The sequence below is a fragment of the Macrobrachium rosenbergii genome, chromosome 56 (assembly GCF_040412425.1).
Source record: "Macrobrachium rosenbergii isolate ZJJX-2024 chromosome 56, ASM4041242v1, whole genome shotgun sequence".
Taxonomy (NCBI): domain Eukaryota; kingdom Metazoa; phylum Arthropoda; class Malacostraca; order Decapoda; family Palaemonidae; genus Macrobrachium; species Macrobrachium rosenbergii.
The window spans coordinates 27524402-27550127 of NC_089796.1; the positions used below are offsets into that span (position 1 = coordinate 27524402).

Here is a 25726-nt window from a genome sequence, read left to right on the forward strand (position 1 = left end):
CCATCAGCTTACATACACAGCTGGTAAGAGCTATTGGTCTATAGCTGGTGGCTTGGGAAGCATCTTTATTAGGCTTTTTAATAGGGACAATTATGGATATTTTCCAGTCCTTGGGTAAAATTCCAGTTTCCCATATTTTGTTTATAATCTTCAGTAAATATTTTTTGGCATCATCTGGGAGGTGTTTCAGCATTTCATATATGATTGTATCCTCACCTGGAGCTGTGGATTCACTTGAGGAGAGCGCCTCACGAAGTTCTCTTAGGGAAAATTTGTAGTTGTATGGTTCAGATTTTCCCGAATCAAACTTCAGACACATTTCAGAATTCCTAATTCTTTGAAATTCTGGAGAATAATTGTTAGGGCTGGAAACTTTAGAAAAGTGTTTTCCTAGCTCATTGGCAACTTCAGTGTGCTCTGTGATTAGAGTGTCATTTATTTTTAAAGAGGGCAATGGTGACGCTACAAATTTTCCACTCAGTTTCCTTATTTTGCGCCACACCACTCTTAGTGGGGTCTTGGAGTTTATTCCATTAATATAGTAAAGCCAACATTCTCTTTTGGCTTTCTTATAAAAACGCCGCTGCTTGGCTAAAGCACGTTTGTAGATTAATTTAGACTGAGGGGAGCCACTAGTTTTGTAACGTCTGTAGCATTTCCTAGTCACTTTTCTCAGAATACCACATGTCTTATTCCACCAGGGAACTGCAGGTCTACGAGGTTTGCCTTTTGTTTTTGGAATCGAGCTTTCAGCACTCTTCAAAGTAGATTCAATAAAGTAATCATAGGCATCTAGATGAGAATGAAAGGACTCAAACTCCCTATCTAGATTGACACCCTTACTAAATTTATCCCAGTCTGCGTCCTCTACCTTCCACTTAGGTAAAACTTCAGATGGAGCATTCAGAGCATATTTCAAATGGATCGGGTAGTGATCACTTCCATTTAAATCTTCATTAACAGACCAATTAAAATCAAGGTGGATACTAGTTGAAGAAATACTAAGGTCCAGTGCAGAGAAATGATTATCGTGAATGTTGTGGAAAGTCATTGACCCATTATTATACAGGGTAACATCATTCCTGTCAATAAGGTCTTCGATTAATTTCCCTTTACTATCTAAAACCGACTTCCCCAAAGGGGATTGTGGGCATTAAAATCACCTAGCAAAAGTAAAGGAGCTGGAAGTTGGTCAATTAACGACTGAATATCTCCAATGTTAAAATCAAGGTCTGGTGGAAGGTATAAGGAGCAGATTGTTATCCTCTTTTCCAAAATGACTGAAATAGCGATAGCTTGTAGTGTTGTATTTAATTGTATTGTGGAGTGCTGTAGAGATTTATTAATAATAATTGCAGCACCTCCATGGGCACGATCACCAATTGGGGATATGATTTAAATATTGAATAATTTAGTCCAGGATTATAAACAGAGTTGCCTAACATTGTTTCCTGTAGGCATATAATCCCTGGATTAACTTCATGCATTAAAACTTTAAGGTCTTCTGTACGGGCTCTGAGACCTTTACAGTTCCACTGAAGAATATCGAGCAAGAATGCTAAGGTGGTAAAATGTGCTACTTCCCACTCCTTGGAGGGGAAGTACTGTTCCTAGGGTGGAGTGGGAAATTCTCCTTTATAAGAGATTGTTTTCTTAATCCCTTTTCATCTGAATTGGTGTTCAGGGTCTTTGGTTGATCTTCATATTTTTTATTATGAACCTGATGTTCAGAATTATTGCTGTGGTTCTGTGCACCACTAATCCTATTTGTCTTAGGGCGGCAAGACTGAATTGAACTCAAATGTTTTTGTTCTGAAACTACTTTTGGAACCACCTTTCTAGGAGGAGAGATGTCTTCAAAACACTGAACCCATTTGAAGTTTTTATTATAAAATTATCATTATTTGGGGAACTATTTCTTGTGCGTTTCTTGGTAGTTGCAACCGTAGTTTTATTATTATTTTTGTTTGTGGCTGTGGCGATTGATGGCTCTGAACTAGCTCTATCTAATTGGGATTGTTCCTTTAGCTTATTCTTGTTTGAAGTATTTTCAGAATATTTTCCTGAATTATTGGCCGATTTTGGCACCCTTATTTTTGGAGATGAATCGACAGCTGTGGATGTGGTGGAAGATAAATTTTCTGTGCTTTTGGAAGTACAATTTTTGCTACTGGACTTCAAAGCACTTGCCGACGAAAAGTTTCTCACCAGTTTGGAGATTTTCATTATTATTTATGGTTCGAGAAATACCAGGTTTGTGATATCTTCCATCAGACACAGTTATTGGTGGCCTTACATTGTTGGAAGTTTTCATAAGTTTTATTACAGAAGCATACGTAGTGTTGGCACTTTTGTTTGCCCCCATTACCGTGCGCTTTGCTTCACTAATGCTAATATGTTCATTATCTGCCACTGCCAACACGTCTTGTTCAAATTTATATCTGGGACAAGCCCTAGAGTTTGGTGTGTGATCACCCTTGCAAAGAAAACAGTATCGGGCTGCTTTGCAATCATCAAAATTATCGTGCTCTGCAGAGCACACAGGACATCTTTATTGTTATCGCAAGAGTTTTGAATGTGGCCATATTCAAAGCATTTGCGACACTGTCTAGGACTTCTTTTATATTTTTAACCTGCATCCTCTCATGGCCAACAATGATGGTATCAGGTAGGTAATTGGAGGAGAAGGTTAAAAGGATAGCTGCATCACCACCCAGTTTTTTTACATGAGATACACAAGGAGGGCATCGATGGAGAATCTCCTCCTCTTTAAAAACATGCAGATCTTTTGAGTAAACTACTCCTTTCAGTGTATTAAAGAATCTGTGAGATGAAATAGATTCAATATTTCCACTTTCAGGAGGTTTAAAGTTAGCTAACAGAACTGCTTGAGTCTCATTTCCAGCTTTTATTAGAAGATTCTTTCCATACCGTTTCAAATTTCCAATGGGAATGGAACCAACCTTGCTCTCAATGCAGTCAGCAGCTTTTATCAAATTTTTCCCTCCCTCCTTGTAGATAGCAACATGCCATAAGGGGGAGGAAGAGCTCTGGTACATGGGACTGGTCCATGTTCTTCAGCCTTTGGAACAAAATCAAATGGCTCATCATTCAAGTTTTTCACTGAAAACACTTTCGTGCTGACAACTGAGTCATTTAGAATGTGGCCATGGAGTCTCTGTTGTGCCTCACTAGCTTCCAAGGGAGAGGAAAATTTGATAAAAGCACAAAATGACTGCTTATCTTTTCTAGAACTAATTTAATTCTTTCCACTTTGCCAAATTGTTTCACTACACTGTATAAACATTCGTAATCTAATGATAAGTTTACATTAGTGCAATAAAGGACCCTATTATTTGAATCAAATCCACCAGATTTATTAACACCCTGGTGTCTCAGTGTTTGGTTCTGTCCAACAGCCAAGCCCGTATCCATGTTCATGCCAGAAGTCGTTGCCAGTGCCGTTAAGTCATCGGATCCAGGGAGGGAGAACTAGAAGCCAAATCCATAAGTTTAAACCAGTCCACATGCAAAGGTCCAAAAGTGCACACCCGACACCCAAGAGCCCCCGCACAGACCCCAACAGCATATCAAAAGGACAAACTGGGCAGCTCCACTGCTCAGCTTCCCCACCCCAACACACTCCCAAAGCCCACGAAGAGACCCCAAGCTGCCAAGCATGCACACATCAGACCACCACACACAAACTGGTTCATCCACCCACCCAAAACTGCTTGGTCATATCAAGAAAGTATCGTAGATCAGTCAGGTATTCGCATTCTCCACCAATGGCACAAGTGAGAGTTGACTCCCAACAGTCCACCCCATACCCTACCCTTTCAGGATAGCACCAGTACGCTTGCAGTGGCCCAGGTATAAGCCAATCCGCCTGCTGGGAGTTCTGCCCCACTAATGGGGACTGACTCCCCACTCCAACTGCACTGGTGGGCTTCCGGACAAAAAGCCAGGAGTCCCACCTCCAAAAACCAGCCCCCTGGATTCCGATGGGCTGATCCCCAGAGATGGTTCCGCCCTCAAGATAGCAGTGGGAAAAATCCCATCACCATCTCTTAGGTCCAAACTATCTCGGTGGCGACTCAACCACCACAACTCCCACAATTAGCTTCGAATGCGAACCCCTTCCAAAAAACGATCCCTTCTCAGACTCACCTAAGCAGTAAAATTTTGCGAATGTGGAAATGTCCACGCCATTTAAACCAAAAACTATGTAGGATGATTCGTCAGGACCCGGGCCCAAAGGCCAGGGTCCCTTAGCCCCTCACCTCGTCAAGGCGTCCTACTCGAGGGGTCTTGGATCAAGGGCAAGAGGGGAGAGGAAGGTTTGCTTGGGGCCAACCAATGCTGCTCCAGCTGCCACTTCAGTGAGCATTGGAGGAGGTGCATATGAGTCATAAACTTCCTCCAAAAAGACAGGTGACTGAGGAAGATCTGCTAAGCCAAGCTGGTTGTTCCTGTTGCGCTAAGACCTGCACTGTTACCTCCCTGAGCTGCAGAAGTGAAGATATTACGAGCAAACTCACTACTACAGTGTTTATTAGCAAGCCCAATGTTTTGCAAACTGCTTGGGCAAAAGATTCAATTTCCCGAAGCTTCATCATGATCTCCACCTCCTAACAAAGGGCAAGGAGACACTCTCTCCTCTGGAGCAATTGCTTCTCTGAGGACGCCAAAATCAGCCAGTCGTCAACGTAATACAGCAGACATATCTTGTCTAAGCATAAACATTTTAGTGGCTGTTGCCAATCCAGGTGGTACACAGTCCCTTCAGAGACAAAATTAAAGTTCTTTCAACAGGAATGATGGATGGGTATTTGAAAACATACTTCCCTCAGATCCACCAACAAAAGCCTGACACATCTTTCAACTCCAGCGAAAACCTGGCAGACTATCAGTTTGAAGTGCTTTGCTTTGGAATGTCAAGGGTCCACAGGTATTCACACAAGTGTTCACCCTAGTGTTGGTCTTGGCCATTCATTTGGGATTCATCTGTTACAGTATCTGTTAAGTTGATCTTAGAGTCTTCCAAGATGCAGTTATCACAGGATTGGAATCAACACTCCTTTGTCACAATCTAAGGATTCTGGTAACCTGGGATAAGTCTTATCTCCTACCCATCAGCAGACAAAGTACCAGGGCATGTTGATCAACACTATAGCAACAAGATATCTGTCATGTGGTCATTGATTGAAGGTATCAGTGCAGTTATTATCATGACATAACCAGCTTGGCTCTGGCAATTCCTTCTGGGTTACTGTTGCCTATGGAGAAACTTGTGTCCTACAGGCATATCCACATGTGTTCGCTGTAGTAGTGCCTGAAGTACCATGGGATATCTGCAGTTGATCCCACGAAAATCTCCATTCCTTTGAACAAGGACATAAGGGACAATCTCTTTGTGGTTAGGCAACTGGAACTTTTCTTCAACTCATACCCTTCTGTTCTCTGATACACTGAGTAGCTTGATCATTGTGTGTATATGATCAACAGGATTCTCCCCTGCACGCCCAATGTTATTGACATAACACAGCCTATTGCCCCTTGAAGAGCAGAGAGGTTTAAACTGTTTGCCACATACATCCCAGGTACAGTAGTTGGAATGTGTTGGTTGAACAGGCATAACTAGGGGCAGGTCATGGGGATGGAGTGGTTCCTACACCAGCAATAAGAGCAGCAGCTGTTCAAGGTTTGGGGAACCCTAACGATTGACTAGTTCACCATGCAATTAAAACAGCTCCTGGTGTTCTGCTCACAAGTGCCAGACCTCACTGATGTGTTGGAACACTCCTTCCGATACTCTTGGGGCAGCCTTGACATTTACACTTTCCACCATTCTGCCCAATTCTGATAGATCATCAGTGTGCTGCCCTCCCTGTGTATCAGAAAGACCTTAATGGCCCTTTGCTTAGGAATCACCAGTCTTACAGTTGCTCAGGTTTCAAAACCTAGAGACTATCCAGCATCTCTTGCAAGGGCTTTCTCTTAAGACTTGCATGGGAAATATTGAGTGCTGGAAGAATATTGGCAAGTGTTTAACCAGGCAAAGTGAGCCATCTTTTATGACTGATGTCATCAAAGGGGTCTCTCTCTGGGATAGTATGCAGGTAGAGGGGTCACATTTATTTCTATAGTTTGCCTCCTAGAAACAACTTTAATTTTAGAAGTGCTATATACTTCCCAATAACCAACTTACCTCATCATTTTCCATCAATTAGGCATGTGCCAGTTTTTTCAGCAGTAAGTAATTTTTTCCAAATTATGCAGCACTACTATCCTGTAGTTGTGGGAAATCTAAACCTGTGCAGGATGATGCCCATAAAACTATTATTCTGGACATACAATTTAAAAATCCCCTTTTCTGACCTCTTCAGAATTTTAACCTCTGCATGCTTTGACATGTTTAGAGTGTATATATTCCGGGGGATGTTAATTCTTTATAACAAATTTTTCTTTATCCCCAGGTGATGTTACAGAGGTGGCTGTAGTGTGTTGCCCCATCACCCCATTACCATTTTTACAGGAACTTTGACCCCGTACAATCCACCCAATCAAAACTGATTCTGATCTATATGACTCAAGGCATTCATAGACTGCTGTTCCCACCCAGATTCAGGTATTCTTCTTGATACACCATTTCTTAGCTTTTACAAAATTACAAAGTGAAATTCATAATTTCTTACATCAAGAGGGCTTGCTTAGCAATTTTTCCTGATCACGTGCAACGTGTAGTATTGGAATTATGGGACTAAATAGTGAAAGAAAGAAGTCATACTGGCAAACCGTGTTTGCATGGCACTGCGACGATCATGACTGCCAAAAGAAATTCACAATATGGCACACCTCAGTGATTCTGATAAGGTGGGTTATTTATTTTCTGTATTCTGGTAGTGTTGCATGATGAACAGTGTAAGCCTACGCCAAGCCATGTATCTGAATGGAAACTTCTCATTCAATGTTATGTATTTGTTGATGTTCAAGTGTTACCCGGGGCTCCTCTTGCCAGATCAGGGCACTACATCCTAGTCCGTTAGGTAAAGTTATGTCTGATTAGGCTGTATTCCCTCTGAAATCCCTACTGCAGTTAAAAGGGTTGCCTAGGCTAGGCCATGTGTCCGAACACTAACTTTCACCAACAAACTGTGTTCTTATGTTTCTATAACTTGAACCCTGGTATACATTCTTTCCCAGGCTTTAAGAATGCAGATGGTGGGGTTAAATACCTGCAAATCTGTCTGCCATACGGATGTTAGCAACAGCCTATCAGTTCTGTATCTTCCTCCACCCAAATACCCTACTTCCCGTCATGGTCCCCCAAATTGTAGGATATACAGTAGAACCTGGTCCTCGACAATAATCCATTCCAGAAGAAGCATCGTGATGCGATTCAGTCGACATCCGAATCAATTTTTCCCATAAGAAATAACTGAAAATGGATTAATCCGTTCTTGACCACCAGTCATTATCCTAACCTTGCCTTTTTATACAAAACAGAACACAAATTACAATTAAATAAATTTCGATTTAAATAACTTACTGTATTAGACGCTTAATTTTTAAATGTATAGTGTATAAAAAAATTTGGCCTACGTCCAATGCGGCCGCATTACCGATGGTTGACTGAGCGCCACAGCCTAGGTTAGGCTAGGTACCAGTACCGTATAATATACTATAATGGGTAGGCACAAAAACTGTTGCTAATATAAAAATTTTAAAACAAGCCTAATTATTACAGTAAATTAATAAAATATTAAAAATAAGCCAATTATGTCTTATTATAAACATAAGAAAAACTGCCTAAGTTACGTCAGCAGTTTGTGGCATGAGCAGATGTAAACAAACCAAAATGCCACCCTGGTGGCCTATCGCGGTAATACATAAACGTTCATGTTCATCATTAATTCAAGGTAAGTTTCATACAGAGTCTACTAGAATAGTGTAAACAAAATCACTTTAAAATATCTTTCAATAGAGCAAGCTTTAAATGACTCATGGGAATAATGCCAACTAGCGCCGGCTGTCCGAAACACTTTTCTTTACAAACATCATATGATTCATTGGGTCAGATTCCAGTTTGTTGTTCGAGCTCCAATGCAAAATTTACTCAAAATTTCGTGTCGAAATCCAATTACGTCGAGTTCTGATATGGTTGAGGACGGAATCTAATTACATCGAGTTCTGATATGGTTGAGGAACGGGGTTCTATTCTAAGTGGTTTCATTATCTTTAGCAATAGAAAAACAACACCTGGCAGTTTCGGCTGGAATTTTCTCTCACAGGTGTGACCCCTCTGTCTACATTGCCCTCTCTTTGGTCAAAGCTACCATCCACCAAATCATGGGGTTTCTAATCTTCCACAGTAGAGACAAGTTCCTCTCAGTTTTTGCAACTAAGAGCTACTACTCAGCTGTCTTTTAAGTCTCTTGGTTTAAGGGCATTTACCCCTCTGCCCCAACAGAAGCTTCCAAGCTCTAAGGAGCCTTGAAAAGTCAGAGCTACCCTGCAAACTTAAGTCACCAGAGTGAGATAAGATTCTTGTTCTCTGGAGTCTAGCATGAGCCCACGGGAGACCACAAACAGACGATACAGTCAAGACTGTTTTACTGCTAGACTTTGCATCAGCAAAGAGTAGGCAAACTGCACAGGCCATCCCAGTCATTTCAACACTAGGAGGAACAGGGATCCCTCTTGTTCTCTATTGTTCCACACTTGTTCTCTATTATTCCAAAGTTTTATCATCAATTCTTGATCCCATCCCTTCAAGGCTAACAATGATGATCATAAGAAATGGTGTTATGTCCAGTGCAGATTTTATGGTACTCACTGCACAGCACTCAACACCTTATGTCCCAGTGTCTACTGTTCAATTGTATCAGCAGGCACAAGTTGTATCCAAGAACACTGTCTTGTTTTGGCTTCAGTTGGTCATCAAGCAGGTATACAAGTTGTCTGGTGAGAAGGCTAACTCTATACCCAGGAAAAAAATCATGAGGTCAGGCAGTGTACTATATTTAATATTCAGGAGGAATTTCTCTGTGCCATAGGTACTGAGAGCAGGCTTTGACTTTGCCAAACCAACTTTACCTCTTCCTACCAAAGGCATGTCACCAAGTCCTTGGATACATTCTCCTTAAAACCTATGGTCCTAAGGAGAAAGTGCTCAATGTCATGTGGCTACCCAAGCTACAATAGGACAGAAATAACATTTTACTTAGGGTTGACAGTGGTGGACAATCAGATAAAAGGAGGGAAGCCGGAATTGGAATATAAAATTTATGCCAGAGAACAAGAGCTGAGACCTATGAGGTCATTCAGGGCTGAAAGGGAAACAGAGTAAAGGAGGTTTTAAAGGTGCAACTGGAGGAATTATTATTATTATTAAAATAGTTTAACCAGACCACTGAGCTGACCATCAGCTCTCATAGGGCTGGCCCGAAGGATTAGGATGGAATGACAAGTCTAGGCTAGAAGCCTAGCACTGGGACCTAATAGGTCACTTGTCAATGATGATAAACGAAAATGAAAATGAAATTAAAAGCTGTAAAAGGCATACGCTTTCATACTGGAACACACTCACACAATAAATACATTTAAACTCATGCTTCCATACATACTCACTAAAAAGGTATATTAAAATTTAAAATAAATTAAGTAAAATCATAAAATTTACTTGTTTTAAAATTCATTATACTGATTGATTGTTTTTTTCTTATATTTTTCCAATTAATTTGCAGCTTCTCATGAACATTAAAATGGGTGCTATTGAGAACGTTGAAGATTCTGACAAAATTTCTTCTATCGGTCTATTTCAAAATTTGATAATCGCTGCACGTTATATTTTGGACATTCACACAGTATATGCTTAACTGTTATCAGCACATTGCAATCTGGGCATTTGGGAAGAGGGCCACATGGACTGTTCATTAAGTGTCCATGTGTCAAACGAGTATGGCCTATTCGAAGACGTGTCAGAATTACTTGTGCTTGTCTCTCTTTTTGATATGACGAATTCCATTTTCCAACACTGGATTTTATCTGTTTTAATTTATTATTTTCAGGTTCTTCGTTCCATATATTTTGCCATTTTTTTTACAATGACTGTTTTTATATATTTTGTATAGTCACTGATAGGGATGTCTACATTTGTTCTTGTCATGTGGACCGCTTCTTTAGCTGCTTTATCAGCCTCTTCATTTCCCTTAATCCCTACATGGGCAGGGATCCAACATATTTCTATATTTTTTCCCTTATTATACAATTTATGGATTGAGAACTTTATATGTTGTACAATATTATTTTTGGGATTATAGCTTTGAATAGCTTCTATAGCACTTCTGGAGTCGCTATAAATTACAAAATTATTATATGAGACTTCTCTAATTATTTTTATGGCCGATACTATTGCACATAACTCAGCTGTATATACAGAGGCTTTGTCTGGGAAAGAGAACTGATACGTTTTGTTTTGGGATACCGCAGCATATCCCACTCTGTATTGTGATTTAGATCCGTCAGTGTATATTGCGTAATGTGGACCTTTTCGGATTATATGCTCTACTGCATGTTGTCTTTGGTATTCTGGAGTATATGAATGATTTTTTGATAAATATTTCAAGTGTGTACAAATTCTCAATTTATTCATTGTCCAAGGAGGAGGCAATTTTAACATTACAGGTAATTGCATATACATATTTAGCGACTCAAACAATCTTCTAGCCCTAATTGGGAAAGAAGGTGGATGATTGTTTATAAACACATCTCTTAATCCAAATAATTTTTGGTTGAGAATCACTTGTCTGAATTCTCAGAGCACTCTTCATCGTTACTAGCTCTCTATGGAGAGACAGAGGTAGTTCACCACATTCAACTTGTAAAGATGATGTTGGTGACGATCGAAAAGCTCCTGAACATATTCTAAGACCCTCATTATGAATTGGGTCTACCGTTTTCAGCACTGCATCTGATGCCGAGCCATATATTTCACTTCCATAATCAACGATAGACAGCACTGTTGCTTTATACAATAAAGTAAGGGTATGTCTATCGGCTCCCCAAGTAGTGTTCGACAGTTTTTAATTAGGTTTAATGCTCTTTTACATTTTGATTTCATGTATGTTATGTGGGCTTTCCAGTTCATGTGAGTATCAAATACTAATCCTAAAAATTTTGCTGTTTGGCCAATTGGTATACTATGGTTTCTGATTTTTATGTCTACTTCTTCTCCTTTTTTCCATTTTTTGTTTTTATAAAACATGATTGCTTGGTTTTATCTATGGAAAATTTAAAGCCTACAGATAAAGCCCATTCATCTATTTTTACTATGCTTTTGTTAATGATTCGTTCTGCATGTTTTATTCGAGATGCTGAATAATATATGGCAAAATCATCCATATACAGGTTACTTTTAATACCAGTAGGTAGATTTTTACTGATATCATTAATTGCTAACGTAAACATTGTGCCACTAAGGACGCTTCCCTGTGGAACACCATTTTCTAGAGGAAATGTTCTAGACAGAACATCATCTATTCTCACCTGAAAACTGCGATTTGTCAAAAAGTTTTGTATAAACCTAGGTAAATGTCCACAGATGTTATTGTTTTGTAAAGTTTTTAATGTAGCATACCTCCATGTAGTATCGTATGCTTTTTCAATGTCAAAAAAGACAGCTACAGTAATTTGTTTTCGTTCAAAACCTCGGCGTATATGGTCTTCTAAGTTACAGAGAGAATCTAATGTAGATCTGTTACACTGTGACCCGAACTGAGTGGGAGTTAAAATTTTATTTTCTCGTATGTGCCATGTTAGTCGAGCATTTACCATTTTCTCTAGTAATTTGCACAAACAACTTGTTAAAGAAATTGGTCTGTAATTGCTTACATTACTGGGATCTTTTCCAGGTTTGGGGATTGGAATGATTATAGCTTTACGCCATTCATCAGGAAATAAATTTCTAAGCCATAAGTGGTTATAATACTCTAACAAGTATGCCTTTGCCAAAGGTGCTAAATGGCATATCATTTCAAAACAAATATTGTCACCTCCAGGGGCAGATTTATTGCTGTTCAACAGAGCAAATTCTAGCTCTTCCATACTAAATTTTCTATTATAATATATATCTTCTACTGTTTCAAAATTTATTGTTATTAATTCTATATTATTTTTTTTTTGTGCGAAATGCTCATCTAAATTTTTGTTACTACTTACTTTTGCTAAATTTTCACCTATTACATTACTAATTTCTTTAGGATCAAGTATTCTTTTCCCATCTTTTATTATGGCATGTCTAGGTGGTTTAACATGGGTACCATTTATTTTCCTGAATTTTTCCCATATTTTTTGTATGGGAGTATTTTTAGAGAGATCTGATACATATTTTTTCCATGAAATGATTCTTCCTTGTATTACTTCTCTTTTAAACTTTGCAGATATTTTATTATACAGAGGTTTTAATGTATCAATTTCTAATAATAATATAGTAAGTTTTTGTTAAGGTTCCTTCTAATATTGGTAACGTTTTGTTTAATTTACTGAATTTTCTATTCAAATTATTTAGTCGTCTTCCAATTTGGTGTTTTATTTTTATTAATTCTGTTAGTTTTTCAGACCACCATGGGACTTTGTGTTTTGTCGGATGAGATTTGGATTTTGGTATTGCTTTATCAGCAGCATTTGTAATGAAATCAACAAGAAATTCATTAGTTTCATTATGGTCTTTCAAATATTCAAATGGTGGGATATTCCTGGTGTGGAATTCATATTGTTCCCAATCTGCTTTATAAATGTTATATCGAGGGGCATGTTTGGTGGGGTTATTTTGTAATAAAGAAATTAATATGGGGAAATGATCACTTGTATGCATGTCATCTACCGTATTCCAGTCCAATCTGTCTACTATGTCTGCTGTACATAGAGTTAGGTCAATTGAGGAATATGTTCCATGTGGTTTAGAAAAATATGTGCTGATTTCGTCATCATTTATACAGCACATGTCATATGAATCTATGAATTCCTCTATTTTAATTCCTGCTCTATTTGATTCTGTACAATTACAGTCCCACATTGGGTTGTGGGCATTAAAATCACCTACTATTAACGTTGGCTCCTTAGTATTATTAAGTAATTCTTTGATTTTGTCAACGTCATAATTTTTATTAGGTTGATTGTACAAATTATGAATTACATAATTATCGTTTTTTGTTCGTATTCTAATACTCGACGTTTGCAGATCAGTAAATTTTACAGGTACTTTGTCATAACATACTTTGTTATGTACATATATAGCAGTACCTAAATTTCCCTCTTCCTCTCTTGATGCAGATGCTAAGGTATATTTACCTATCGTTAATATTGTTTTGTTGACATGTTGCAAACATAATATCATTGGTTCATATTCTTTTAATAACCGTTGTATTTCTCCTAGGTGTAATCTGGTCTGTAGACCATTTACGTTCCATTGTATAATATAACTATTGAAAATATTTTTTTACAGCGGTCGGGTTTTACTCTCTTTTTTTGTATTATCAATTTGGAATTTTTCTAACAATTTACTCACGACATTCATCTGTTTTTCCTTATAATAGACTAAGTGCTCAATGCACATGCACCCTTTTTCATGGTTACTCAAATCTGTTTTCTTTTTTTCTATATTTCATAAAATTTCTTATAATGTTTGTTAAACCATCTTTTGTTATGCTTTTGCTGTTATTGCACAACTCAATGAAACAATCATTACACCCACAAGTATTATCATGTGTATTTCTCTTTTCATTTGCTCTTGTTCCAATTACTGGAGAAGGAGTAATCTCTTCTCCCTTGACATAATCATTATCATCTATGGTATGATTCTCTTGCACTTCTTCAGTGTTCTCGACATTTGCCTTCATAGGTTCTATTATTATTTTAGGAGATAAAGGTATATTCTTAGCTTGTTTTTGTTTTTGTTCCTTTTTCATCTCCTTTATCTTTGGTTTAACTGATGTTTCTCTAATAATGGTTGGTTTCTTCGTTTTGGGTGGTGTTCTCTCCAAAGGCCCTTTTTTATCTTTAATTTCCTGTCTATCTCTACCCTCTTCTGTCACTTTAGTAGCAGCATCCTCCTGTGTTTCTATCTGCATTAATATTTCAAATGAATTGGACAAAATATTATCCATCTCATTTGTACCTGTTTCTTTATTTTTTACAATTTTATTTTTTATTTCTAAATTATTAATTTTTTCTTGAGATTTACTTGTCTGTGCTCTGTTATTTCTATCTGTTTCCGTTTTTGCTTCATTTTTTGCTCTTGTTATTGAGGAATATGAATGTTTCTTAGATGGATCTTGCATTCCTCTCACTTTTAATTCCAATTTAGCCTCTCTGATAGACATCCCTGTTCGTTCTTGCAACATTTTCAACTCTGTATTGTATATGTAGTACACACACTCCTTGGACCTAGCATGATGATCCTGTCCACAGTTTACACATTTTGGTTCACTACATTTCCATTGTGTGGCATGTTCGTTAGATCCACAATAAGCACATACAGGTTCATTACGACAGTTTTTCTTTGTGTGTCCATACTTACTACAATTTTGACATTGTAGCGGTTTGGGAACATAAGGTCTCAATTCTCTATTTTGACCCAAAATTTTTATTTTTGAGGTAACTCTTGACCCTCAAATTTTATTTTTTGCAATTCTTAATGCTTTATTATTTTGTTTACTTGGTATTATATATACCTCACAGTCTTGGATTTTGGTATATCTCATTTTAAGAGAGTCCAACAGTATATTTTTGTCAACTGGTTCGTCATTATTTTCAGGAAGTACAATAGTACCCTGAATGCTGTTCATAGTGTCATGCTTCCTTACTTTTACATTTACATTGTCAACACTTTTTATTGACAGATAGTCCTCAGACTGGTTTTTGGTTGTGGCTTCTATAAGCCACGTCTTCATTTTTATTTGTCTAAACGACATTTCTGTCGTTGAGTGTCTTTTTAATAAGAAGTTTTCTAACTTTAGGGCTGAGATTTGCTGTTCTGTTTCCATGGTTAGAAACCTTGACCAACTTCCACTCCCAAAGAGAGAGTCGAAGTGAGTCAAGGTTGGGTCAAGACGATATTTACTTTTTTTTTTATTTGTTGTGTACTGGAGCATAAGGTTCCAGTGTGATTATATTTGGATTCTTTATTGTTTTTCCAATGAAAGGTTGTTACAAGAGGTTCCATCGGTCGTCATCTGTGCCGAGTCACTACCATCAAAGGGCCTAGGGGGTACTGAATCTTTATTTTCACTTTGCATAAAGATTTGAGGGAGGAGAAAAAAAAAAAAACCTGAAAACCTTAAAAGATATCATCAGCCTTTCATGGAGTTCATTCCTCCACTAATGGCACAAGTGAGAACTGACTCCCAAATGTCCGCATCCCTACCCTACCCCAAAGGGGATGGCACAACATGATTAGAGTGGCTCAAGTGTAAGCCAACCCGCTTGATAGGACTGAGAGCATTACTAGAATACAATCATCCCCACCCTAATCACATTATGGGCAAACCGGACAGAATGCCAAGAGTCCTATTCCCAGAACTAGACCCCTGGAATCCGTGGTCCAGTCCATTAGAATAGTTCCGCCTGAAAACTCAGGTCCGAACATTATCGGGCAGTTGATGGTCCTGCCACAGTTCTCACTATTTAGCTTCGGATATAAACCCAATCCCAGCTATGATACCTTTTCCTATTTACCAGGTCCAAGAAATTTGTACGAAAGTGAAAATATCCACGCTATTTAAATCGAAAGGTTTGTAGGTGATCCGTCAGGGCCCGGGCTCTTATTCTTCATAAGAACGAAGAAGAAAAGCCAGGGCCCCTTACCCCCTCACCACGTGAAGGAACCTACTTCGAGGGGGCAACTGGAGGAAAACCTTGTAGTTGCACTATGAAATAATTGTTAGAAGAGGGTAGAAAGTAAGATGGAAGAGGGATAATATGAATGGAGGTACAGTGAAAAGAATTAAAGGGGTTGCAGTGAGGGGCCGAAGGGATGCTGCAAAGAACCTAAGTATAATGCCTCAAGTGCACTGTGTGAGGTGCAATGATGGCACTACCCCCCTACAGGGAGGAGACTGGTATTCTTTCCCTCTTATCTTCTGCCTTGCAACAAACATCCTTTTCTTTGCTGGTCAAGCCAGATACATATAGTTTATTTACATAATGGCACTTACAATCTTATTTTCATTAGTTGGCAGATGTTAGACTATGCATATCTGGGATTCCACATATCTTAATATATTATGCTCCCTTCTGAGCCAGTCTTCCCATTTCTCACAAGAAATGTATATTATTTTATTACCCTGAAATGAGGTTACAAACAAGCCAAACCGTGGTACAAAGCCTTGTAATCCTAGCCATTACAAATGCCTGGATGTACAGGTGGTTACTGGAGTCCACTTTCCCTTGCACACCATACATGAATGAAGAGCGGATGTTTCTGGGTGAGTGTTAAAACCAGTCATGAGCGAAGAATAAGCCTTCATATAAAACATCGAAGTCTCGTATTTTTGTAAGAGAAAACTGCAACTTTCAAGGGAATTTGCATTTTTAATAGATTACAAACCAGAAGTCTTTCATATGGTGGGGGGTTCCATTCCCGATGGAGCATTGTAACCGGAAAAACTCCGTAAACTGGATCACAATAATAATGGGACCGCTTACGGAGCCATAAAATCAGGTTAACGGCGCCGTGAGCCAAGCGCTGCAAACTGAGACTGCTGTAATGAGGGGTCTGCCCAAATGACTTCAGATATGTATATCAAAGATAACTGCAAATGACTTCAGGTTTGTATATCAAAGATAACTGCAAATGACTTTAGATTTGTATATCAAAGATAACTGCAAATGACTTCAGATTTCTATCTCAAAGATAACTGCAAATGACTTCAGATTTCTATCTCAAAGATAACTGCAAATGACTTCAGATTTGTATATCTTCGATATATGCAAATTATCTTAAAATCTACAATATCTACCTTTATACAGCATAGTTTTCTGCTATCACACTGGCAATTCCTTTTTTATTTTACAGACATTTTACTTAAGCTAAATCAACAGAGCAAGCACAATGAACAATTTATGTTCCATACAACAAGTAATGATATAATAATCAATAAAAAATAAATAAAAAAATACATTACAGAAGTAAAAGGATAAGCAAAAACATGCACAAAGCACTGGATCCAAACTTCAAGCCTAAGCAATAAATCAAATTGTTTACACAGACTAACTGTACTGTATATAATTAAAACAGCATACTGTACATGGTTGTTAGGAATTACAGTACAGTACAGTATGTGATATGCAGTTCTACAGTAAGCACAGGTGATGGTTCCTGATTAAGGACACCTGCATAATCAAAATGATTTAAACTGTGTCCCCATCATACCTAACCAATATTCTGTTTGTGGATCTCCAAAGCCCATTTTATAATCTCTCCAGTTCTTGTTGAAATCAACTTGGTGTTGAAGGGGTTTGCGAGACAGCACTGTTGTCCACCCATCACCTCCAACTAGGTCACACCAGACTTGCACACCCTCACCTGTATGGCCACACCTAATGGTAATTCAAAAAGTCAGCAGGGCTGCTATGTAAAGTGTACATTTTATCTTAACTTTATATCCTGAATTATTCTCTAAACCTTTTACTTCATTAACTGAATTATTCTCTTTGGTTTCTTACTTGTAAGGATATATTGTGAAGACTCCACTTACAGTCTGCCCCTGTTGAGCTATTTCACTACAATCCTTTGGCCTGAAAGTAAGATAAAGTTTAGTACCAAAACAGTTTGTAATAACCAAAATTTTCTGTACACTTTAGTGACATACCTCAGCCATTTTCATAGTAGGAAATTCTGTAGGAAAACATTCAAAACATAAAATATGACATTACACTTCAAAAAGGTAATATATACCCTTTTTAATTCTGAATACTCATGCATTTGCCTCACAAAATAACAGAAGTGAAGGGAGACCATGTCCCCTCTTTGTTGATATAAACCACTGCAGTCATGCCATGCATCAGCACTACAAAGTGACACATCACAAGATCTTGATATGCTTGAATAGGTAGCAGCACCACAAACATTTCCAAAAATATGTGATGTGCAGATGGGGTTTGTCCTCTATCCAACACACCTGAGGTACACAGACCATTCAAGTGTGCATACCATCCTGTTTTCAATGCATCTGAGAACAGAGGTATTTTTGGAGGTGGGGAGTTTGTGGTAACTCACACAAGGAGGTTCCTGTCATCTAGCCACCAAGCAAGGTCCTCCTTTACCTCACTGCTTTAGGGAGCAAGCTGAGGAGGGGGGTTGCTTGAGGCCATCCAATGCTGTTTCAGTTACTGATGAAGTGACTGAAGGTGGAGTCACCCATGCAGAACTAGCTTCTCCAGAGATGACAAGTGACCGTGAACTACTTGCATAAAACAAGCTGGATGCTCCTTTCAAGAAACTACAAAAACCTCCCTGAGCCTGCCAACATGAAAGACACAAGTATCATGTCTTTAAGTATACCCAGATACTTTGCCTGCTGATTGGACATAAGCTCAGATTTGTTGGTTTATCTAGATCATAACAAAATCCAAGGAGGCTGTCTCTTCTGGAGCAACTACGATGCTGAGGATGTCACAAGCAACCAACAGTTCAGGTATAGCAGCAAGCATATGCCCAGTAAATGAAGCCTTGCTGACACTAAGGTGAACACTAGTATGAACACCCAGGGGTCTGGGTCTATTGCAATCTAAAGCAATAAACTTTGAACTGGCAGTGTCTCATTGTAGACAAAGCAGAGGTACCTCCTGGAGGACTGATGAAAAGGCACCCAGAAGTACATCTACTTCAGATCCACAAAGAGCATGAAGTTGCCTTCCCCGATGGAATCCAACATGGAGCAAACTGTTTCTACCTTAAACTAAGTAAGAAACTCAGTTGAGAGATCACTGCCCAGACTTCAGCCTTCAAGTCAACTTTTCAACCAGGAGGAGCAAATAGTAAAGCTCAAACAGCAGTCTCTACAACTTTCAACACATTCTTCTTCTTCAACATCCCTTTCACCTATGCTGACAGGGCCAGAGCTTCAGAGGTCCTGGAGGGTAAGTCAGGAGTAGTACTGGAAAATGTGAGGGGGGGAGTTAGTATATACTGTTATGGTTTGGTAAATATGAAGCTTCCTTCTGCCTACAATTAGACTTTAATCAAGAGGGCCTAAAGGTATCAATGGGATTCCTGTAGCCCACACACCTGATCTGCACATTGCTCTCATTTTCTTTTCTATTTTCTTTTTCTTTTCTTTTTTCTTTAAGTTTTCTTCTTCTTGAGGATTCAATGTAAATGATTTAATAATATTCACATGGAGTATATTCAAACTAGTGAAAAGAATTGAATCTTATTAATTACAAAAAATAGTACAGTATATAAGTACAGTAATAAATGGCCAGTCAAAATATACACTAAATAACAGTGATACCACTTTATAAATATTCAAATATGTACTAATTCTGATTGTGTCTACATATGCCTGCTATTAGACAACAGATCTTGTACTTCATCAAACAAGCTAATCCTGATTCAGTCCCAAGGGTTCATGATATTAGAGCTGTGGCCACCTCCGTTAACTACTTCCATTATATGAATTTCGCGGATCTTGCCAAGTACACTGGTTGGAAGTCTTCCTTAGTTTTCAAAGTCACTATTTGAAATCTTTAGAAGCTCTTAAATTCTCAACAGTAGCGGCAGGGAACGTTGTCCCTCCCTCTAGATCCCTTTCTGATTCCTAGTCAATTTCTCCTTCACTGCCTCAGTTACCCCCTTACATTCATCCCAGTCAGGCATACCTTGCAATTGTCCCCTGACCGTGTTATTTGTATAATTGTTAGGTTTAAGTATGTTTTATACATTGTCATGTTAAATTTTAATCTCCCACCAGTTCCATTTGTACATTACTTGTAATTTTTGCTAGCAATTATACCTGTTTGGTGGACTTATGGTTTTCATGTTCCCCTAACATTTCCTTGTCTCTTACAGCATAAGAATGATATTTATTTCTCTGTCATTTTTTCACCGGCTGACACGGGACCCCGATCCAGAAAAGGGATTTTGACGAAGGAAAAATCTATTTCTGGGGAGGGGCCCGTGTCACCCGGTGACCCACCCCTGTTTTCTGTTGTCTCCCTCCCATAGTAAACATCATTCTAGTGGGGTGGTGCTTTCATGGAATGCGGCTAGCGATGCTTTGTGTACAATCCGCGAGTGGTGCATGGGTTTGTAGCAGCACCTCTCGGTGGGACTTTTGACTTTGGGAATTTCTGTAGGGCAGGGTTCCGTGATTGTATCGTTCACCCTTTACCATACACGACTCCATTTATTGGAGCTCGCTCTGGAGGTAGTAACTCCAGTGTTTCATTTAGCTTTTCTCTGGTATCTAGCAATGGAATTACCTAGAAATAAGAACTGAATGGACTTATTTAAGTTTATTCTGTGTCCCTTTGCTTCGGGAAGTGAGGTTTTGTCGTTTAGGCCACGAGCTTCCCCCTCGGGCCTATTCGCTTCTTATCTATTCTGTATCATGCCTTATTTTTGCCCCTCACTTCTCTTAGCTTCTGGGAATCTTACTTTCATTGGTACTATTAAGATTATTTGTTTAATTTTTACCCTTGTGTTCGGATGCATTTGATATATATTGATATTTATGGATATTTCTTATTGTCGGAGGGCGGCCATTTCCCTTCACGTCCACATCGTGTTGGGTCTGGTCCTCCTCTTATACGTGACTGTTATTTGTTTATTTATCTAATTATCATGGGTTGGTTGTTAGCTTTAGTTTTTCCCCCTCCTAGTTTATCATAGGAGTTAGGCTATAGCCCCCTTTTTTCTGTGAAAAAGGGGGGGGTGGGGCGGTCGCACGTACACGTATGCACGGCCATCAGTGTGTTTATGCATGTGTTATTGCCTGTCTGGCGCTCTCCTTGGGTTTTGGCTGGGGTTTTTCAGCCTACGTGTTCCCTCTCCCTGTTTCGGCTTTTCGCGTAGGCTAATAAGCCTCTTGGGTTAAGCTGGGATAGCGAGGGATGTCGCGTAGCCTACCCTTGTTCTGTCATGCCTTAAGGTCGGCTTCCAGCTTCTTGTTATTTTATATCGCCACACCCATCCCCCCTTTTCCTCCCTCCCCTTGCTCTCTCTCCCCTTGATTCGTTCTCAATTTGGTTAACTTATCAAGGCTTGGGAGCATTTCATATCCTTTTGAGCCTATAGCCTGTGTCCCCTTCCTCTGCATTGTTTGGCCTGCCCGTGTTTTGGTCTCTGACCTTACCAGGCATCACCCCTCCAGGGGCTGTTGGTGTCCGGGGGTGCTACCCCCTCTCCCGTTCACCATCTTTGGCCTTCTTTGCCCCCCCCCCCCGCCCCCGACCATGGAAGTTGCCCCCTCTCCTGTTTCTCTCGCGTTGGCCGGGTAGCCTTCTCAGCCAGCGAGTGAACGTGGGGGCCCGTGAGCGCCCGGGGAGTGTGGTCCCACTCTCTGGTCGCTTCTTTACGGTTCATCCTCCTGGTCTGTTATTCCCTCCCTTCCTTGCGTCAGGGCTGTTTTCCTCCAGTGTGTCTTCTTAACAGACGACACTCCGGTTTGGATGTTCATTCGAGGCCGGTTAGTGTTTACCACCTGACTGTCTTCGTTTCCTGGCCTTTGACGTTTCCCTTCTATTTAGCTAACTATCTGTCCGCTATGCTGTTATCGAGGGGCGTATTCCTTGCTTCCCGCTCCGGCGGCTCTAGTGTTTACCGGTCACATACCCACCGTTATCGCTAGTCTCAGAATTTTATTCTCTCGTTGCTGGGAATGCGCCCACTCCGGACAGTTTTTAACCTTCCCATTATGTTTTGTATCCGTCACATTCTTTTAAGGCATGTTACTCCAGCTAGTTCCGGTGTGTTTGATATATATAAATTGATTATATATTAATTGATTTATGTAATGAGATTTTATGTGTTAGTCCGGTTTCCTTCTGGTTCATTCCGGCGGGTTTCACGGTTTTATTATACTAATGTGCTGCTCCGGCACTCTACTCCGGCACCTTTCACGGTGTACTCATAATCTCATACTCTTACAGGTGGTGCACTGCCAAGAACAGGGGTGCTCCGCAGCCCTGCATCAGGCCAGCGGCCACGAAGTCTGTAGGTCCCACTCCGGGTGTGCGGTCCACGTGGGAGATCTGGTAGTTTGGCACCCTGACGGTTGTGATGTTTGCTATGCTCTGTACGAGCAATCTATCGATGATTCGGTAGGTTTGTCATGCATCTTTCGATTTATTTTCAGCCAAACTGTATCTTGTATGATTTACCAGTTTTCTCCCGTTCGGTAGACTGCAATAATGTTATTCTCCCGACAGGCTGACCGCAAGTCTCGTGATGCTTCGCTTCAGACCCTTAAAGTCTGGGTCAGTGGCTTCGGGCACAATGTAGGGGCAGGGAAACCCTACATACTCTCAAAGGACATCTGTAATGTTCTTTTCCCCGGCGCCTGGATCACAGCATCGGTTGCTGACGGTGTTGCTGCTCCTTTGATTGCCGGGATCCGGGAGATGACCCAGCCCTCTCCAGGCGATTTGACCTTAAGCGAAGGAGTTTCCGAAGACGTTGCGGCCCTCAATCTCGATCTTGAATCAATAAACATTGTCCCGGAGCATCAAGCAGGTAAGCGGGTAAGTGAGGCAGGTTCTTCCCCGTTTAGCTCTCCTCCTTCTACCGTTTCCTCCTTTAAAGGTTTCGCTAAATCCCCTTACCTTGTGGACGGTTCTAGGTCTACCGTCTCTAAGGTTAAATCATTTAGGAAAAAGACCTTAAAATCTCAGACAGTCCGATCCGAGTTTCCCTCGACGGCGTCACGGGCTGCAAGCCCCGTGCCGTCAACGAGTACGGCCTCCCCTTCCGGGAAGAGAGCACGATCCAAGTCGGGGAAAGTGGTTCCCCCTCCTCCTACCTTTGATACAGACTCCTTCGTCGAGCTTCTTTTGGAGAAGATCGACACGAGAGTCGATAACAAGCTTTCTGGAATTTCTGAATCAATGCAATCTCTCACGGAAAAGGTGGACTCTCAACAAGAATTAATCAAAGAACTTGTCGACAGCGGGCCTCGCGCCAAATCCCATTCTGTTCCCGACCCCTCCACTCTCCCCCCCTTCGACCTGGGGAATCCTTGGCATCTTGCCCTTTATGCTCCCGAACATGAGGGTACCCTTACCACAGAGGGTTTGGGCACAAGAAGGCTGGAGGAATTAGAATTCCATCCTCCGGATTTGAAATCTCCTTTCACAGGTTTTGCCAGGTTGAAGGAGGAGATTTGGAATAGGTCTGATAAGGTCCCTAAAGAAACCGTCATCTATCCTAGGGATCAAGCCCAAACGTCTTTGATGAGGACGCTTACGGAGTGGCAAGCGGAGAATACTAGGCTCACACCGGCTAAAGGAGTGTTCACTATGTTCACTCTAAGTGACATTCTCCTTCCTCCTTGTACTTCGAAAGTGGCCTCTCTGACCAGCCAAGCTTGCTTGGAAGGTAAACCTCTACCTCATCTCCGGGAGACGGACCCAACATCTCTTGTCTTGCCCGGGGGCACCGAGTTTTGGAAGGGAGCCCCAAATACGTTTACTGTGTCTCGTCTCGATCCAGACTGCGCTTCTGACCTGTTCAGTGAGCAGCTCCCTAGGATCCCGGAGTCGCTCCTGAAGGCTGAAGCTGAAAGTAAAGACAGGCTCGCCAGGTCCTTGAACTCCATGACTTCGGCAGAAGTAACTTCTTTGGTGTATAGTGAAGATTCTCTGTTCCAGTCTTGATGAAATCTCTCTTGGCGAGTTTTCAACAAGACCTGTTTGACTTTATAACAGCTCGGATGAACTGCCGGAAGCACATCTTTTCGGCAGCCACAGTCCGCCACGAACCAAATAGGCTTTTGAAAAGTTCCATCTGGGGAGCTAATCTTTTCCCTCAAGAAGAAGTTGACGCAGTCTTATCTGAGGCTTCTAGGGTCAATCGGAGTCTCCGTTCTCGTTGGGGTTTGCCCTATAAACGGAAACAGTCAGAACTTGCCGGGCCATCTCCAAACTCCGGCAAGAAATTTAAGAAGTTCAAACGCCTCCCGGCTCAGACAGTTGTTCAGGCTGTCCAGGTACCCTTGCCTGGGCAACCATCAACCTCCTCTTCCCAGCCTCCGCCTCAGTATGTCCTGGTTCAGCCGGCGCATCAGTCCCTCGCTGCACCCTCCTACGTCTCCTCCCCGGCTTTCAATGCTTCATATGAAAGCCAGGGGAAATTTCGCACTGGGCAGTCAACCAGAGGCAACAAGCCCTGCGGCTATTACAGAGGTAGGGGAGCCCCCCGCTTCTCTCCCAGGAACAGAGGAAGTCGAGGCTCCAGAGGAGGAAAACAAATATCACACCAATGACACATCTCCAGTGGGCGGGAGGCTGTACCATTTTCGGGCCCGGTGGGCCTTCTGTCCCTGGGCTCAGAGTATAGTTTCCAAGGGCTTGGGGTGGAGTTGGGTTGACGGTCCCCCTCCACCAGTCAGGTTTTACCAGTCACCGACCAAGGATCTCGAGGACTTCGTGAAGGATCTGTTACAGAAGCAGGCCATAAGGAAAGTGAGGAATCTGAAGTTCCAAGGCAGGCTCTTCAGTGTTCCCAAGAAGGGTTCCGACAAGCGGAGAGTAATTCTGGACTTGTCCTGTCTGAATTCCTACATTCGTTGCGACAAGTTTCGGATGCTTACAGTCTCCCAAGTTCGGACCCTACTGCCCCGTGGAGCCGTAACCACCTCTATAGATCTTTCCGATGCTTATTATCACATCCCGGTTGCAAGAAGGTTCTCCCCCTTTCTGGGGTTCAGGCTCGGGAGGCAGGCATTCACATTCAAGGTCATGCCCTTCGGCCTCAACGTAGCCCCAAGGATTTTCACCAAGTTGACAGACACGGTCATGCAGCAACTCCGGTCTCAAGGGATTGCGCTGGCCACGTATTTAGACGACTGGATCATTTGGGCATCCAGCGTCGACGAGTGCCGGAAGGTTACAACCATTGTGGTCAACTTTCTGGAATCTCTGGGCTTCCGTGTAAACAGGGAGAAGTCCCGCCTGGTTCCGAGCAGTCGTTTTCAGTGGCTGGGAATCCAGTGGGACCTGAATTCTCACAGGCTCTCTCTTCCACCAACCAAGAGGAAAGAGACAGCCAGAGCAACCAAACAGTTTCTCAAGAGCAAACAAGCCTCTCGAAGAGCCCAAGAAAGAGTCTTAGGCTCTCTTCAGTTCGCTTCAGTGACAGATCTGTTGCTGAAGACAAAACTGAAAGATATAAACAGAGTATGGCGGAGTCGAGCAAATACCAGGCTCAGGGACAAGGTGTCTCTGATTCCTCCCATCTTGAAGAAGAGACTCCAGCCTTGGTCGACAGTCAAGAGCTTATCCAAGTCAGTTCCTCTCCAGTTTCCTCCTCCGGCGTTGGTTATCCACACAGACGCCTCCCTGAGCGGGTGGGGAGGTTATTCTCAACACCAAGAAGTGCAAGGAACTTGGTCGACCATGTTCCGCCAGTTCCATATCAATGTTCTGGAGGCCATGGCGGTCTTCCTTACCTTGAAGAAGCTTCTTCCTCCCAGGAAGGTTCATATAAGACTGGTTCTAGACAGCG

General features: G+C 41.1%; 1 protein-coding gene across 1 annotated transcript in view; it reads right to left on the reverse strand.

Annotated features, from left to right (window-relative positions):
• The window catches only part of LOC136836264 (techylectin-5A-like), a 141703-nt gene that overhangs the window by 25601 nt on the left and 90376 nt on the right, over positions 1-25726 (reverse strand). Inside the window, exons 3-4 of the mRNA XM_067100278.1 lie at positions 17728-17799; positions 17435-17601 (exon numbers count right to left, since the gene is read on the reverse strand). Of these exons, the coding sequence (XP_066956379.1) occupies positions 17435-17601; positions 17728-17799 (239 nt within the window). The remainder of the gene's footprint in view (positions 1-17434; positions 17602-17727; positions 17800-25726) is intronic.